Below are 20,259 nucleotides of genomic sequence, written 5' to 3'. Positions count from 1 at the left end.
TCTGCACACTAAGCATATTAATAAACAGTACACATCCATCCATTGGCACGCCACGATAAAATATGCCTTTCTTATCTACATGCACGGACCACTTTATCTCGTGTGTTTATTTACGTACACACACCTTGTCTATACAGCATAGATATCTGTACTACCACGCGGGTTTGTTTACACGGACCTAAATCAATGGTAGAAAATAGACATGACACCGGTGACCCAGAAAAATGTACGCTGGTTTTGTAGAGTGAAAATATAAAGATCCTTCACTTAGGTGTTAGGGAGCCCAGCTTAATACATCGTCAAGTCAGTATTTTGCAAAATGTCTGGAGAAAAAATGAAATTATACTGGTTTTCTGGCAGTACGCCCTGCTGGAGAGTGCAAATAGTACTAGAGGAAAAGGGGTTTTATGATAAGGTAGATCTACGCCATGTGGACTTTTACAAACAGGAACAGAAAAGTGCAGAGGTCACGAAGCTGAATCCCCGAGGCCAGGTAAGCGAGGGGGTAACATGCCTGGGATGTTTGTACAGGGACAGTGGTATTGTTATTGGCAAAAGAAACGTCTATAAAGCCATAAATAATGCTTTGATGTGTCCATGAATAGTGAGACAGAATACCAAAAAAAGTAGTAAAGGTAATGTGAATTCGAAAGTAGATTTTAAAGTGATGATACTAACTCCATGTGATAGGGCTCAACATATTAAAAGTATAGGGATACAGAAAGATTTTATCAAAAATAAATTGCTTTACACTTTTCTAATAGGGAAAAATGTTTTTACCATAATGAAAACTTAAAAATAATTTGGTGAAATTTAGGTGTTAATACTTATACGAATTCGAAAGTAGATTATATGACATCTTAATGTTAGAACTGGATATATAAGTTAATATATTAAAAATAAAATCATTCTAACATAAAATAAGTCAGGAATATAATTGGCGATTTATTTTAGTGTGTGCCGTAATTTGCGACAGCATTGCAAAAACGTTATGAAATTTCTATGTCTATCATAAACTTAAGTGAGTACAATCGGTCAAACCGATACACCAAGCACTAAACTACAACCTCATGTGTTTAGAGCATTATCTGTGATCTTTAATTATATACCTGTTTTCAGTTTGATGACTACAAAAACACCAGAAGCAAAAAACAGAACAGCTCTTTGGAAAGTCATTATTGTTTATATTGTTCATTTAATATGATTCTACAACTCCTTTCTCTAAAAAAAACCCAAATATGAAGAAAAACAACAAAAAATTTGTTGCAACCAGTTATGGCATATGTAACTTAAAATATAAAGTATTAATATAAACAAATTAATTGTGAAAGCAATAATTGTAAATATTTGATGATCATTAATGATAAGCAATGTTCTAAACCGTACATGTGGCTCACCTAAACGTTTAATACTTTAAAGAATAATGTAAATGCTTTGGTTAAATTTATGACTTTTTCATCAAAAGATGTAGATACAGTCATTAATTTCCTATCTGAACGACACAATGATGTGAGCTTTCAGCCGTATTTTTATCAAGTATTCTGTTAAAAGTAGATAAAGGCCAGGAGGTTTTCCTCAAACGGAAAAAATAATATCTTTTTATAGGGATTTATTTTCGTATATTTTCAATTTTAGTCAATAAAAACATTTAACTGACGAGTAAACTTCGCCAATTTTTTATTGGAGTAATCTGCCACAAAGCTATCATAAAGTGTAGATATGAAAAATATCGCATGGATGCATATTTTTATATAAAAAAATGTTTTACATGCTTTCAGTTGAATCTTCCTCATCATGTATTTTTTTAGAATTTTGATAACGGAGCGTGCTTTAGCATCTCTTAAGTGTTCAACTGAATGCCATAAACAACATTGCAGGCTAACAATTTAAACATTTAATTAGCTCTATCAAATAGAATCCTGAATCTAACTGATATACCAAGTGGGCTTTTCAAACGCACATACCATAGTTACGAAATATTTCAGCTATAGTTACTGCATGCCCAAGTACGATATCGCTTTTGCGAAGACATATATGCTTGTACAAGTGGCTAACAATAAAAAGAACCGAATTCTTAACAGTAAAAATTTTAAAATGACATAAAAATAGTATATGATACAGATATTTTTTAATCAATGCTATGATTGGTATGTATGAATAGAATTAATCAGTTATTTATTCTCTTTACGTTTATAGTTAAATTAGGCACCTCGAGATTATAATAGGCTGTGCTATTCCCGTAGAAATATGCAATGTTGCAAAAGTCTTTCAAAATTTGTTTTCACATGTGCACCTATAAATAGAAAACAGAAAAAAAATATATAAAAAAGAAAGATAGACTTTAGTTGTACGTCATCTCTAATTTCTAGTCCGGCTCAATACAGATCAATATCGATCTTTAAAGTTGATAGAATTGCTAATTGAGGGATGAGTTTGTTCCGTCATTGATATCTGGGGGACGTATTATGCTATAGGCCTATCAGCGATCACTAAAACACACAGCTGCTGGAAGGATGTGGGCGAAAACACTCCTCACTAATTAACAGATACTTTATAAGTTAGAATAACGTACCTTAATTTATATAAGTTATCATCGCCTTTGTTTTAATAGCATTCCCTCTCCAAACATGAGGGCTTGTGACATATGGTATCGTTAGAAAATCACCCCTGATCTGTCATAACGGACTCTTCAAGTCTTTCATTTAAAAGTGTCTAAATCCGTCTTCAGGGATGGATGAATTAACGATTACACTACCGTATTAGACAAAGAGCCTGATATACTATAATATAATTTGACAAAACCATCTTGTCTAATGCGGATTTCTGTGTGCTCCAGTGCATGCCATTTTCATTCTTAATTTATATCAATAAAACTTGCATAATCCGGAAACTTGGAAATACCGGACACAGATGCTGGTCCCAGCGACGTCCGATTTAGACAGTTTACACAGTATGATAATAATAATAGTCGACTTTATTTAAACTTGACAACATGTTGAGCTTAGTAGCTCGTCTTACACATGGTCAAGATAAATATGAAATATACATTATATGCAATGAAAGACAATATAGCATAAATATATTCAGTACTGCAGAACTTTGACTCAGCACTTTTAAAAGGTATTGACCGTTTAAAATAAACTATTATAAGAAAAAATGTTGGAAATACATAAAATGTTAACGGAATTTTAACACTGTTAGAAACTCAGGGTGACCTCTATTTGAAACAAGGTGAGCATTCCTTTGAAAAATTATAGAACCGTATTCGACCCAATAGGCCCAACGGGTGCTAAACATATTGTAACAAATAAGGGGGTGTTTAATATAAAGAAATTTAGACTAGACTTTCATAAATATTCTACAAAGTAAACCATAGATAGATAGTGAGGGAACCAACACAGTTCGTTTTCATATTGTCAGTCTGCATTTAATTCAAATTAAGTAAAATTGAAGCCTAAATATTGGAGAGGGGCGCCTATTCTGTCAAATACGGTATATGTACACTATATGTATGTTAATTACACGGATGCATTATAAAGCCAAGGAAAACGAAGTCATAGATAAACACTCGCAACCCATATATCCCAACTCACAAAGAAAAAAGCGCAATACATAAGCAGATAGATCGTACATCTTTAACGCTCTATTGGGGAGCGAACATGTGAATCATGAGCTGAGATATGTATGGTAAATGTATGTTAATTCAATAGAAATACGCAATTTTATTTTAGCGATACATTTATAATAACCAGATTCACTTTATATGGAATTGAAATAAATACACCAACAACCGAGACTTGATTTATATATATGTGTATTTAATTGCTTGTAAATACATCGATTCTTATCACAAGTGCAATTTAACCCGACTCACAAATAACTTAGAGTAGTTGTATACGGGTGAATAACCCTCGATACAAATATTTGTGAGATGTTTACCCGGTGATCCTAGACACCATTTTACTTGTATTTTCAGTATTATTATTTACATGTATGGTACTATTCTTAAATCAATTTCACTCGCATACTTATGACGAAAATATTTAGATGAATGTATGTTCTGTAGTGAACCGACTCACCAGGTAAAATAACCCGTGTCATGATTACATGCTAGACTTCAACTGTGGCTAGGATTATTAACCACACAGTGTTTTGATTTCAACTGTAGGTAGGATTATCAACCACATTATGGTTAGATTTCAACAGCGGTTAGGATTATCAACCACATTATGGTTTGATTTTAACTGTGGTTAGGATTATCAACCACATTATGGTTTGATTTTAACTGTGGTTAGGATTATCAACCACATTATGGTTAGATTTTAACTGTGGCTAGGATTATTAACCACACAGTGGTTTGATTTCAACTGCAGTTATGATAATCAACCACATTATGGTTTGATTTCAACTGTGGTTAGAATTATCAACCACACAGTGGTTTGATTTCAACTGCGGTTATGATAATCAACCACATTATGGTTTGATTTCAACTGTGGGTAGGATTATCAACCACATTATGGTTAGATTTCAACAGCGGTTAGGATTATCAACCACATTATGGTTAGATTTTAACTGTGACTAGGATTATCAACCACACAGTGGTTTGATTTCAACTGCGGTTATGATAATCAACCACATTATAGTTTGATTTCAACTGTGGGTAGGACTGTCAACCACATTATGGTTAGATTTCAACTGCGGTTAGGCTTATTAACCACACAGTGGTTTGATTTCAACTGTGGGTAGGACTATCAACCACATTATGGTTTGCTTTTAACTGTGGTTAGGATTATCAACCACATTATGGTTTGATTTCAATGGTGGCTAGGATTATCAACCACATTTTGGTTAGATTTCAACTGTGGCTAGGATTATTAACCACACAGTGGTTAGATTTTAACTGTGGTTAGAGTTATCAACAACAGAAAAGAAAGATGGATGTAGATGCAATTGACAACGAGAAAAGTATATTTGTTGAACTTATAACCTCTGCGTTATATTCCTTTCCCTATGATAATGATTATTCTACTAACTGTTTGTGTAAAGGCAATGTAAGGATATTTTCACTTGGGATTTATTGCAATAAACTGTTTAATTGAAGAAAACGTTTTCGACAGTTATATGATGTGATAATTGTCTTCATATCTTTTGCGAGCCTCGGCGAGCATAAATTAAATCTTCGAGACAGTTTTCATAACATCGCATATTGAGTGAATGCAGAAGCTAACAGTTTATTACAAAACTGCAATAACTTATAATCAAGACTTTCAGCGCCAAGACGTGCTACAAAACCCAGCGGAGACGGCCATTTTGTTCTGCCGTCCTAAACATTATTGTAGTCCTGACGTCACGCCATATTTTCTAACCTGACATCATTATTTTCTGCCCGGCACCGCCGATGGAAAACGCTCCAGGTCATTTGACGTAAGCAAAACTATTACACGGGCAAAATCACTGGACATCATACACAATATGTGATCAAATAATGTGTTTCTTTACAATGTTGATAGAAAGGTATATCCATTTATTTAACGTGTGTCTAATGATATCAGCATTAAGGTTATACAAATGCTGATATATGACCTATAGGTTATCAACTGTTATCATCATGTCTAAGTATTTAGGTTATGCACCCTATAACCCTTAAATAAACGTGGATAGTTGTATTGTCATCCAATAAACAGATAAAATGGTTTATTCAGCCTTCTTCACTGTTTGCGTAGTCTTGTTTGATGTGGTATATTCATGTTGTGTCTGTTTGTAATATTTGAAATCTTGTCCTTTTTATGGTGTTCTCCCACTAAAACATACCGCTGAAGACACTGAACAACACACCCCATCCGGTCAAACACTGACAAGACAACCCAGTCGTCCCACTTCCTGTATGTTGAGCGCTAAGCATGAGAAGAAACTATCATAAACATTATGTTGTGTCTCCGGCAGGAGTTAACTAATTAATATACGCAGCACCTTTAAAGTGAATAGTCGGGCAAAGAAAACCAGTCTAAATGCGGTCATTGGCCTTCCAAAAGTTCTCACATATTAATACGACGGTCAAGTTCTGCTTAGTTTCCCAGTTCTGACCATTAAAGTAAAGGAAAGTTGAAAGCATTGAAAGCGAGGCTGCGTGGAAATGTAACCATGGACATAGTGAGCCGGGAGGACGTTTTAGAATTTCCATACTTTAAATTAATTTCTTCGTACGCAGACAGATTTTGACGAGAGATTTTATTTTTCCATTTCATAAGAAATTATACTGGATACATTCACACCATTTTTACCGACTTTAGCCATCCTTGCCCGACTGTTCACTTTAAAAACACGGCAAAAAGGGTCAAAAAGATAAATAAAACGACGAAAAAGATAAAATGTAGAAAATAAGAAGGGGGATAAAGCAAGGACAATTACTTAACTGTCGCAAAACATTAAGTAATAGGATACTACTTTAAAATTTACTGATACCCTGATTTTTTTTACTATTGTATGTTTCTATGGTAAATAAAACGAGTGGTATTTTATATACAGCCAATGCTATACACCTGAAGATATCATTTTGGTGATATTATCAGTTGTGTATTTGTCTGATAGTTCAATGATATGTTAATGTTCGTAGAAAATATCATTTGTGTGCAGGCGTTTTATATGAGATCCCCTCTGTTAACGAGTTTATTACGGTTCAGCTATACACAGGGCCTATAATTACACACGGTTCTATAGAAAAATATCAAAAATTAAAGCCATTTATATAGGATTTACTTATAATTTAAGCGACAGAGTCATTGATATTATATGCAATACACCGTCATTAACTCATACCAATTTGCATAAAATATTTTCAAATTGTTAAGATGTTGTATATTTTATGAAGTATTATTATTATATGTTTTTATAAAATTTCACACAAGAAGATATGATGAAAAAGTCGTTACGTTCAGTTATGTACATACTGTAGATAGACTGTGAATATCGTAATGTCTAAAACTTCTGTTCCTACACCGTGCAGATAAACGATAACGTTTATAATAAATAACCACTAAGATAAATTTAAACATATTTCTTACGTCCTTATATCAACTTTAAGAATTGTTTCAAATTTGTTTATAGAATTTCTTCTACTATCTACAACATATATGTTGTGAAAAGAAACTTGATACCCATGTTCGCTGTATTTCATTTTTTTTTCAATCGTAACACATACGTCTGCTGTATCTGTAGTATGTGAAAGAGTCCGCTTTTGATATTTTGAAAGATGTGCCGATACCACTACCACTAACCATTCGCCTCTGAGTTGCGGGTTCGAAATCCATTTGTGGTAAAATTCAGGTACTTACCGTGTACATGTATTAATGTTGTTTCCTTTGCATAGCTCGGCTTTCTTCTATCATGGGCATATGAATTCGATAGTATAATCATGTCGATGAGATTGCACTCTTCTGCATTTGCATATTACAGAGTTGTCTGCACTTGCGTGTAGATATTGATTGTGACGTCATGTGTTTGCGAGCGTAAAGTCATGATTTTCGGAGAAAACGATATGAATTGTTCTCACAAAATAATGACGTCACAATGGATACCTACCCGCAAGGGAGCTAACTCTGTAATATGCAAAGACAGAATAAAATAGACAATAATTTCGCTTTTGAAATGAGACACAACATGATTATACTTGTTTGTTTAATTGAATTAACGTTGTACAAATAACCAGCGTCATTATACGATAATACCACAGGGCAACAGTTCCACTATACAAGAAGACACAACACGAACATACCGCAGTCTCCCAAGACACGCACCTCGCACTTCACACACGCTGCACACTGTTACGTGGGAGGCCGTCCTTACATGAACCTGGCTGTTAATAGGACGTTAACATAATCAAACAAACAATTAAACAAATAAACCACAGTTTTCAAAGATGGTGAGGGGTTATAACCGTGAATGACTTTAGCTGTCGTTGGAACGTGAAGCACATCAAAATTCACAGCAAAGTGTATTTGTTATAGTAAATAATGTGTAGACAATTTTCAATCCAAAAGATGTAATACGAAATTAATACGTGTATAATACGCGTATAATAACACGATAATTGATGCATATACTCAATGTATTCGATGGGTTTTGTGTAACCCGCGATTTAAGAGACCCATGGTCCAAATCTTATTTAGTTATCAATCTGAAGTGAAAACGTCTGTCTTTAAAACATTTTAATGGACCAAGGTTTCAAAATAACCGTCATTCTAGCAAGTGTCTTTTTAAAGTCGTCTCTGTACTCCATCAAAGTCAAATTACATAAAGCTTCACCGGACGTTTGTCTCCATTTACGATGAGTGAGACATGGAATTTGCAAGTAGTCTACAATCGATTAGACATATACGCATGCAGTCATAGCAATAGTGGTGACGTCACACTAATCATTAATAGACTTTAGTACATTACAACCTGCAGTAAGCGATAAAAAAGAAGGTACACCTTTTAGTACATTAATTGTCGTACCGGTGCATCATTGATGTTAATACTTTATGTATTTTTAATAGCACTGTAAGATGCCAATTGCTCCGTCCATCATCAGAAATTAATATATGACTAAAACATGGTATTGCCAACATGCGCATATAATCTATTGCATTTCATAAGCTCATTTTAAATCATCCCATTATGACTATAAAGACTACTCGACTTTGTATAACTCGGTGTTCTAGTTAAATTCGAAGCGTTCGGTATTTTGAGCCATATTTTTTCAAATACATTTGTCTATCTTTTAACTTATTTGCAATTTTCCGATTATTTGAAGTTTCACCTTTTCCTGTCAATTTTCAGGAAAGGAAGCTCGACTATCACATTGCGACAAATGTGGGTAAAATCCAGTATACATTCGTTATCTATTTATTAATTGATTAAGTTATTTGTAAATTAAATCTATTTATTTATTAAGTTATTAAATACCTTTTGTATTTAATTTTTCAAATCGCTATTTACCGCCTTGTTTTGATTCCAACATGAAATAATGCCAATATAAGTTTTCTTTATTCTATTGCATTGAAGCAGAATTTGAAATACTCCTATTACAAACCTGTGAAGCTACATGCATTTAAACATTATTTACATTTGTAAGGAACTACGCAATGTTACCTTAATATCATATGTTCACACAATAAAAATATGTGAACACATACTCTATTCAGTAATTTTACAGTCCAGTAGCTCTGCATTCATGGCTGGCCTATTCAATTCGTTGACCTGCCGCTACATTCCTCGCTGTTCTGCCATTAAAAATGAAACATCTGTGCGCAAATGGACAATTGGGTATTGAATCAGGTGAAATTAGTTTAAACAGATTGACTTTTAGACCGGGACGTTAGTTAACAGCATGATAAACCGGTTTCATGCTTATTAGTTCGTTGTTATTTGGAGCTAGGCGCATACTTTGTGTTAGAATATGTAACAGACCATTTACTTGTTTCATATTTGTTTGTTTACAGTTTATGATTAAATCGTTAACCGTAAAGACGAACAAATTATAGTCATTTTAGTTTAACTAATCCTAGTAAGCACTTTATGATTTGTTATAATTTAACGAATTTATCAATTATGACATGCATTAATATGTAATGTACAGACAGCATGGTATCAGGAATAAGTTTCTGTATTTGGTCTATCGCTATACAATACGATCTTGTTCCTGTGTGTGGTTTAAATGTACTCGTTGTTAAATCGATTGGCACGCCGATGCGTGACATTAAAGTGTTTCATTGATAAATCAGTATCGAGTGAAAACGAGGCTACAACATATCTCACCACAGCTTAAAGCATGAATGGCTGAGGCTACTATCTATGTGAGTGTCTAAACCTTTAAGCGCAGTCAGCTTAACAACAAAAATAAAAATATATCATTTCATCAGAATGTTATTAAAATTGAATATTAATTGACAAAACTGCAGTTATTTTCAGTGTAAACAATTTTATTTCAAAAATATATTCATCGTTTTAAAAAGCAAATGTTAATTAAAATATACGTGAATTAAAAGATTTAGAAATTAAGTTGAAAATATTTTGATGAAAAAGTATTTATTTTCGACATCAACACTACACGTTAATACGTTGATTGATACAAGCTTCCTCCACGCTATTTCAGGGTTATCTAGTGTACAAAAAGTCATTTACGTCTATTTTTTATCAGGTAGATCAATATCCTGAGTTCATACAAATACCGATTTCTTTTACGTACACATTGTTCAAAATCTCTGAAAACTAGAATTTTGTTATTTTAATTCCGCGTGTAGGTAAGTATAAGGTTATGTCAAAACGTCATCAGTTATATTTAACAAATCTCTTATTTAATGCTCTATTTTGTTGTGAAAAAGAAATGTTTTCATGAAGATGTTATCTGAAAGTCACATTGTTTAAAGAGATATGTGAGAAATTGGACTTGGATAAAACACATTTCGACATAGACTTCGAGGAAAGCGAGTTCGGGAAACCGAGGTTTAACTATACTTTTTATATCTGCATGTAAATATGAAATATTTTTGCAGCTCTATAGATTTATTAAAACAACTATTTTTTTCGTTGAATTGTGATCTGTGAAATTAACATCCGGGTAACAGCCAGGGTCATAGGAACGGCCTCGCGTGTATGTAGTATGTTGCATGACTGAAGTGCGTACGTGTTTTTTTTTTTTTTTTTTTTTTTTTTTTTTGGGGGGGGGGGGTAGTTTTATTCGCGTTGTGTCTATTGGTATAGTGGAACTATTGCCCTTTTTATAGTGCTATATCACTGAAACATACCGCCGAACACAACCCACCCGGTCATATTATACCGTCAACAGGCAAACTTTGGTAAACATCCAAAATACCATTGGAGTTTTGAAAATATAACAACATCAAGGACATACAAGATGTACAATTTACATGTTGCAGATAAGATATGCTGTATGAAAGTTTAATATTGACAGGTTGCTGTATCTTTGAAAGGCAAAAGTACTTTTAAAATATGATTCATGTTAGAAATAACATGATCAAAGAAAACATTTTTATCTATAAACTTTCCACGAGAAATGTAACACTGACTATCCATGTCTTTATCATATAAGGTATTCGTCGTCTTAATCATCGATGCAATGAAGATAAAATAATGAATAATGGTTTAACGTCAATATTGGAATGAACACTCAATTAAATGAAAGATTTGTTGTGTGTAAACCAAGTATGGTCATAATTGTACAATGTAGATAGCACTTCAATGAGGAAAACGACATTTGATATGTTTCATAATGGTATTTAAGCAACAGTAGAAAACGCTTCATTGCAGAGATATGAACATTTTGAAGATAGCCCACCGATAAAGTAACGTAAAGTACATGTGACCAAGTTCTAATAATACAATATTTAAAACTTTCAAATATGACGCTGACATTGAAGAGTATTAAAAATGTTGTAAGAATACGAAAGAGGCGTTATTGGAGAGTTTGTTCGCAGAGGAAAACAAATTGTATTTGTTTAGCGGTCCAGATGTCAGCCATAGAGAGACCACACACATTTAAGACAAAGTATGAAGAATAAGGAATTAAAAGATTATTCAGAATAATAGTTTCTAATATAAATGCAATTTAAGGTAATATATGTTATAGTTAATGTGACAGCATTATATATGACAGATGACAGATAATTTGAAGATCTAAAGCGCATGACTGATGCAAAAACAGAGAAATATTTCGAATAAAATTGCACTGAAATTAAAGACAATCATACTCGTAAAATACAATAAATTATTTTTAATGTATTCATGATTTTCACTATGTGGAAACATCATAAACTAACTAAAGTACCTGCTAAAATACTATTTTTATTGCGTTTGCGTCATTGAAACAATATTAACAGAGGTTTGACATCTTCCTTGCGTTGTAATTTTGTTGCTCTGTGATAAATAAACATTTCCATTGGCTAAAACGTGTTATTATTGCATTACGTGAAAATAATGTTGTCATTTATAACGTCGGATCTGATTGGCTGGTGAAAAGGCGTAGCGATGGTTAAGAAAAAACGAGTCCGTTAATAAATTCTGAATAGCGCTTCATACATGCGAATTAAAATGATTAACTTGAAATAATGGTTTACTATGGAGTTAATTCTAAAAATGCTACGCCGCCAACGAATTGCATTCCAATTAAAAAAAAAGAAGAAAGAAAAAAAAAAACAAACAAAAAAAAAACAAACCAGGAGCAGATGAATTTGTAATTTTCTACGGTAACAAAAGCTACTTACTTTACACCATTACCATCAATGAAAATATTAAGCTTCTTATTCTACTCCAATATAAATGTCTATTCAATAATTATTTGCATCCAAAAAAATCCATTACATTTTGTCATATATGGAATGAGGTACTGATTGCTCAGACAACAAAAGCAAAACAAATTATTTAATATATTGTTTTTGGTAGTTAGACATAAAAATACAGGATTAATCATCAATTAATATCTAAATACTATTTATGTTCCGTCGGTGTTGGAACATTTTTAATAGTATAAATTAATATTTCCGTTTGGATTTGTTTGAGGCCTGTGTATTTTCAGATGTATGGTTTAGGTTCATAGGAACGTTTTGGCTAGCTAGTAAAGATATAAATACACATGTTTATATATCTGAATTTATTTTGCAATAAATTGTGGCTGGTTAAGAAAAATAATCTCCTAGGTTTTATCTGAATCTAACCTAATGTTCATGCGTTTCTTTACATAGCTTGTTGAAATAGACATTAAACCTACAATTTCAACTGAACGTAGTATACGTATATGGCCCGTGACATGAAGATTTCTGCGGTTTATCACAAGATGTATACAATATCTAACCATTAAATTCGCCGCCATTGAAAAGAACGTCATTGACTGTTAAACATATGTGTGCATTAATACGACATTCAATGATAGAAGTTTTGCCTTACAACTCAATAAAATGGGTTTTACACAGTTTACGTAAGTTATCAAACATAATTGTAATACATGTGTACTGGTTGGAAAACAAGATTCTTTTAGCTAACATAATAGTAGAATGAGGCTAATAAGCTAGTCTAAAATGTATGTGCATCAAATCTCGTTCATATGCCGCGTATAAAGGATAAGGATGTTCGACGAGATGTTACTACATAAGGTAAACCTCAAGTCGAAAGTTAAGAAAAGTGGTTTAGAACTTCTGTCGTCTTTATCGGAGGGGTAGATTTTAGATTTTAAAATAATAGTACATTACGAGTTGAAACTAACACCTTGAGGAGCATACTGGTTATAAAATAGCTCTCTCCCCCCCCCACCTCTCTCTTTCTCGCTCTTCCCTCACTCTCCCCCTCTCTCTCTGTCTCAAATACAACTTTATATATTATGTATATCTTCTCTTGTAAATGCCATCTTGTCTATGTAATTTGAATGTTTTATTATTTTTGGGAACGGGCTTTATATAAGTTGTATAACTTGTGCCCAATCCCATTGCACATTTTGCAATAAAATATGTTTTATTATTTTTGGGAACGGGCTTTATATAAGTTGTATAACTTGTGCCCAATCCCATTGCAAATTTTGCAATAAAATATTTTTAAATCAAGGTAACCCCCAAGGTTCTGCGGGGGGTTCTACCAAATCTTTCTCTTACCCCGGACAGTGATATCCGCAATATTACCTGTGTGAGATTTTTCTATCGCACCCTATGGTAAAGACAAGCTATCCGAAGTCTTTGTACGTGCTCATATGGCGTAAAGGAAAACGAATCATTCACCCTCTTTGGGGTGAGACAAGAGATCTCAACCCTCGGGATAAGGTTTTTAAGCTGTCAAACTTAAGAATCTTATCCTTTGGGTTGAGATTCTCCTGTCCCATTGTTTTAGCATTAGACAATGAATAACGGCCTTTTCGCTATCACAAAGTGACGCACCACATACAGACTTATGTTTTAGCATTTTCGACAATCGATAACGGCGTTTTCACCATCACAGATTGACACACCACATATTTATGTTTTAGCAACATACATTTAGAACCTTTGCTATTACAAACAGACATAAAATATGTAGTTTTTGTTTGAATGGTAATAATAAGATTGACATTAGATATGATATTGAAATCATTAGATTTGTAATACATTTCAGAAATGATCTCCCAGGTTGAAGTGATGTTTTCAGGTGAATTACCTCAAGAACAAACATTTTTTTATTTATCAGGGCAAATTTAAAATACGCTCTATTTCTGTATAGTTATATACTGTATGTATTTGAGCAATCTTTAATATGATAATTATTTATTTATAAATGATATAAACCTATGAATCTTTTCTTTTGTTTATTTATGTAATTGATTAACCAAGTTCATCGTTTCTTTTGTTTATTTATGTAATTGATGAATCAAGTTAATCTTTTCTTTTGTTTATTTATGTAATTGATGAATCAAGTTAATCTTTTCTTTTGTTTATTTATGTAATTGATGAATCAAGTTCATCTTTTCTTTTGTTTATTTATGTAATTGATGAATCAAGTTCATCTTTTCTTTTGTTTATTTATGTAATTGATGAATCAAGTTCATCTTTTCTTTTGTTTATTTATGTAATTGATGAATCAAGTTCATCTTTTCTTTTGTTTATTTATGTAATTGATTAACCAAGTTCATCTTTTCTTTTGTTTATTTATGTAATTGATGAATCAAGTTCATCTTTTCTTTTGTTTATTTATGTAATTGATGAATCAAGTTCATCTTTTCTTATGTTTATTTATGTAATTGATGAATCAAGTTCATCTTTTCTTTTGTTTATTTATGTAATTGATTAACCAAGTTCATCTTTTCTTTTGTTTATTTATGTAATTGATGAATCAAGTTCATCTTTTCTTTTGTTTATTTATGTAATTGATGAATCAAGTTCATCTTTTCTTTTGTTTATTTATGTAATTGATGAACCAAGTTCATCTGTTCTTTTCTTTTGTTATAAATGTAACTGGTGAACTTATATGTATAACATAAATGTGGTATTATCATGTTAAAATTGTGAACATACACTTTGGGCCGAAAGCCTTGTATACTGAATAAAATGAACATGAACTTGAATAAACATAAAACAAACATATATATATTTCTCCAAAATACATAACCTTCAATCGTATTTATGCTGCATATCAGAAAACTGTACTGAAACGTCCTTATTTGATAGTTAAACGTTCAGTCAAATAGAACCGGAGCAATTATGTATGACACTGTTCATTGATTCTCGAAATTTGTCGCCCTTAATGACCTTGTGTGAAAAGAAACAAAAAAATACAAATAATGTCGTAATTTGCGCCAGGTGTCATGTCATTAAAACGTTTATAGATGTAGAGGTATTGAGTTGGATTATAATATACCCAGGTAACGCGCCCAGGTATTGTACCTACAGTGTTTAACATGATATTCAAGTAAGTACTGAGTACTCAATGAAAGTGATAAAAATAGAAGTGTGACCCTACACCGGGTACATCTGAGTGTGTTTTCGTATTATTTCCTTCATGTACAGTAGAACATGATGCCTATCATTTACGATGAGGCAATTACTTTTTGAAAGGCTTTACAATTTTGATTCTGTTCTCACCAATGCATTCACCTGTGCACACATTTTTTTATATTTTATAAGATCTATGAATGTTGTACATGTAAATATGACCTGAACAAATCGTCGTATCATCGGAAGTTGGTTTATTAAGCCTACAATGCAAGACACTTTAATGTTAAAACGCGACAAAAAACTGTGTGATAAACAAGAAAGGAACACGGACTTGTTAATTACTTAAACTTGCATAGTTGTGCATACGTAGAAGTACGACCTTCTGTGTCCTGCACAGGTGTTTTGATTTGTCATACCAGTTTGATTTCAAAGCTTTGTGTGGGAATAATATCGCTAGTAAACCTGAATCGGGAGTAGGACAACACATCTTTTGCTGTTAATGAAGTGATGAGATTGTAATCTAATGATGCTATCCCCCGATGACGATGAGTCGCCGTTTAAAACGTATACAAAGCATTTGCTTGGTAGATATGGCGGCGTCATAATTTCGAAAATAAAAGAATTCATCAATACAATAATTATAAAATGACAAGCAAAAAATAAAATCATAAGAATTAGAATGAATATGGAATAAGCCTGCAAAAGATGTGAAGAAGTATCCTTACAATGTTTTTCTTTTTAATCACAAGACCTGTATATACGTTGTTTACATTGTATATTTATCAATGAACCGAAAGTCAATTTCTAAGTACGCGTTGTACGCTATGCATTGGTAAAGGAAAGATTTATTAATACATCTAAACAAGTGACACTTCAAAACACTTTCAACAATGTATTCTGAGCGAATCTTGAGCGAATATATTTTTAGACCACCATTATCAGATGGAGGGCTTTTCCGTTGTGCGTCGTACGTCCGACCGTCCGTCTGTCCGTACTTTAATTTTTTTAATTATAGCTATTTCTCAGAAAGCATGACAGGAATAATTATCAAATATCATATTTAGCTTTCCCTATGAACGTTGTTGTGCATATTGCATTTAATGACCGATCGGTCAACAAGATTGCCGCCAGGCAGCCATCTTGGATTTCGGTGGTAAAAATTGTTACCACTATTTATGAGAAAGTACTGAAGAGATCGTGCTTAAATTACATATGTATATTCCACTTGGGCCCTAGTTGTGTTACTGACATTTTCGACTGATCGGTCTACAAGATGGCTGACCAGTCGCCATCTTGAATTTTGTTAGTTTAAGTTTGAAAAGCAGAGAAAAGGTCCATCTGACAATTGTCAAACAAAGATCAATCTTAGGTGGGCGCCAAGATCCCTTTGGGATCTCTTGTTGGTATTATGAAGATATAACACAAACTGTAGTGTACTCTCATATAATGATACTGATTCATGGTACATTCTGAGTAAGCTCGAAGTTCTGTCAAACATAGAATACAAATATATTCAAGTTAATCGTAAGCATTCCGAACACCTGTTTTTATTTGGGGGAGCGGTGCTATCTAGTTTTGTTTGTGAAATAAACCTTTTTAACAGTGAAAGTTAACTGAACTATGACAATTTCTTGGCAACTTCTTCATACAAACTTCAGATCAGTGGCGTTGGATGAGTGGCGATATGTCAGACAACCTATCCGCTGATCCTTTGAAGGCAGGTTGAACAAAGCGATCAACTGATAACGGCAACATCTAATACGAAATAAAAATGATAAAAGGAATTACAAACACAGATACATAACTAGAATATCAGGCTTTAATAGGAGGTGAAAATGCACTATACCAGGATACACAACCGGAGCATACCACAGCCTCCCAAAAAGTTCAAATTATTCTCTCTACTTTATTAAAGCAAGGTGTTCATTGTCTTGTCCGGGTGAAGTCAGATAATAAGATTTTATACTCTGCTTGTGATAGAATGATTAATAAGAATATTGAGCCTCATGTAACACATGATGACCTATATCTGTGTTAACTTAAAATAAATCCGATTGATGAAAGTTAATTGAATCTAGTCTAGTCGTTCTAGCCTATCTTATAATTCTAACATATGATTGGGCAGGATGGGTCCTTTGTTGGTGGGGGGCATTGGCCGAGTGTTTACGATGGCTCAAATTATTACCACAAGCCCTCCTACTCTGGGTTGCGGGTTCGAATCCCATGAGGGGCAGTTGCCAAGTATTGACCGCTGGTCGGTAGTTTTTCTCCGGGTATTTCGACTTTCCTACACCAACAAAACTGACACGTCCTTACATGACCCTGCCTGTTAATTGGACGTTAAACTAATAAAACAAAACCCTTTGTTGATCATATAGATATAAATTAGTGGACTATGTGTTATTATGTGGATGGGTGTCCCGCTTTCTGTCCTCGTCAGTTGGGTATGTTGCTCTATATTTTCCGTCCTTAACAAAAGTAAAAATGTGAAATCGTTGGGAGATTCCGCTATCGCAAGGGTCTCAATATGAAAATACCGTTTTGCGGTTTATTTTTTTAAGAATTTTTAAATTGTTTCCTCTATCACAAGGAACTTACGATGAATTTCACAATTAGACAAATTCACTATACATGTAACATGTAATTGTGCAACAGAGACCGGGTTTATCTATTAGGTTGATAGGACGTGAAACAATATACATACAAACCAAAACGTTCAGCTATACACCTTAGGGGGACTTTTTGAAATATATACATTTTGGGCAAATAACATAATATTCGTTTACTCCTTGGTCATATCCTCATTACATTGATTGGCAGATTAAACGTTATATGGATAATTGATACATAGATTTAAATCAAAATCAAGGTAATAATGTTGAAGTCATTTTCATAAATTACAAAATGGTCATTACGACTTCATCTTTCCAAATGGTTTATTTTTCTTAAGAAGTTCTATAACTGAAATAATAGAGACTATTCAAGCCTCTCCTTAAACATGTTTTGTGCATGTCTTCGCTTTAAATATTTTTTCTAACACTAGAAGATATAAATCAGAGAAGGGTTGCGTTGCAGCTACTTGTAGGCTGCATTGCAATGTTAAAGTAAACACATTTCAGCAAAATACATTAACAACTTGCAGTTTTTATAAATCGCTATTAAAACTGATAAGACTTGCTGAGAGTATGTATGAAGCTGATAAATAAAGATTCCTTGTAACGTAAATATCTATGTGTCTATGGTTGGTCCGGGTCCTTGGGTGCTGTACTGAATGTACACTGACATAAGACGTTTATTTATACCTATCACATCGAAGATATACGTTCAGCCCTCTCGACAGATTTAGGCTATGCGAATACCCGGTACCTGCTACCTTCGGTATATAATATCATTGCTATCAACAGCTGTGTCATTTATATATACCTTGTAATCTGTAATAACCAGCCCTTGTTTAATTTGGACACCTGATCAATCCTGCTTCGCCAATTTCAATAAAGCAGAAACAATTATTAAAACCTGGATAATCCAGATTCCTGTCTATTACGGCTTCATTACATAATATGTGGTGTTTTAATTATAATAATTAAACCTGGGTAATCCAGATCCCTGTCTATTACGGCTTCATTCCATATTTTCAAGCGTTTTAATTAGAATAATTAAATCTGGGTAATCCAGATCCCTGTCTATTACGGCTTTATTCAATATTTTCTACGGTTTAAATTACAATAATTAAACAACCTGGGTAATCCAGATCCCTATCTATTACGGCTTCATTCCATATTTTCTGCGGTTTTAATTACAATAACTTAAACCTTTGTTATCCGGTTTACACAAGTTATTTACCTCTCTTTCTTCATACTAATTAGTGGTGAATATACCAATGCGAGGAGAGGTAAGCTTACAAAATTAAAATCTATGTATTCATAAATTTGCTAACTTTGAGTCATTTGAAAGCTCAGTGAAAAGGTTATAGGTTCTCAATCCAGTTTATGTTTTGTCTACTTTGCTTAACGACTGCTACACCCGTTGTAAATATTTTGTGACCTGGTGGGATATAATGTATCACAATTAAAAAAGGATGTCCTTTGATAGTATCAGCTTTACTTAGTAAAGAATTTCCGCGATGGCAGGAGACACAAGGTGTAAATATCTTCAAAACTACACACGATTCAACTTACATATTTAACACACGCCGCATACACGGGAAATCAACTGGACTTCTAAGTTTTATCTAATCTATTCATATTACTTTAATGTTAAGTTCACGTGTACAACTACCTATAATACAGAAAACTCACCAATACTGTAATACACTTTATTCCGTCTTTGCATATTACAGATTTAGCTCCCTTGCGGATGGGTATCGATTATTTCATCATTGATTTGTAAGTCGTTTTCTCCGAATTCTCCGAAAAAGTATGACGTTATGCTCGAAAATACATGACGTCACAATCAATACCTACCCCGAATGACAGATAACTCTGTAATATGCAAATACATGTACGGACTATTCGCGGGTTCTATCTGTCGCGATTACCATAACAGAATATAAACAAGAGTTTAAGTCTGGCGGTGCACTGGGGCATTCTTTGCTCTTGGGTAAGTCAAAAGATTTTTTAGTGTTTAACTTTTGTTTAGAATTCGCGGATTACAATGAAAGCACAAAAAGCAGTGAAAATAGACCACCCACAAAATGTAACCGTTATACAGTATGTAGAAGACGGGAGTTAACAGTCAATTGATATTTATATAAGATTTATCTACATTCTGAAATAGACAGTATTCAAAAAGTATGCATTTTCCCCCATATGGT

The 20,259-nt window shown here is 33.2% G+C and overlaps 1 protein-coding gene across 2 annotated transcripts in view; it reads left to right on the top strand.

Moving 5' to 3' along the window:
• Positions 1-225: 225 nt before the first annotated feature.
• Positions 226-20,259, top strand: part of LOC138308522 (glutathione S-transferase A-like) — a 34,938-nt gene continuing 14,904 nt past the window's right edge. For both annotated transcript variants that reach the window (XM_069249538.1, XM_069249536.1), the window contains exon 1: positions 226-493. In XM_069249538.1, coding sequence (XP_069105639.1) covers positions 320-493 — 174 coding nt within the window. In that variant the 5' untranslated portion in view covers positions 226-319. The remainder of the gene's footprint in view (positions 494-20,259) is intronic.

Source organism: Argopecten irradians, chromosome 15 (genome assembly GCF_041381155.1).
Source record: "Argopecten irradians isolate NY chromosome 15, Ai_NY, whole genome shotgun sequence".
NCBI classification, from domain to species: domain Eukaryota; kingdom Metazoa; phylum Mollusca; class Bivalvia; order Pectinida; family Pectinidae; genus Argopecten; species Argopecten irradians.
The sequence above is the reverse complement of the archived record's forward strand: the minus strand, read 5'-3'. Positions and strand labels throughout refer to the sequence as shown.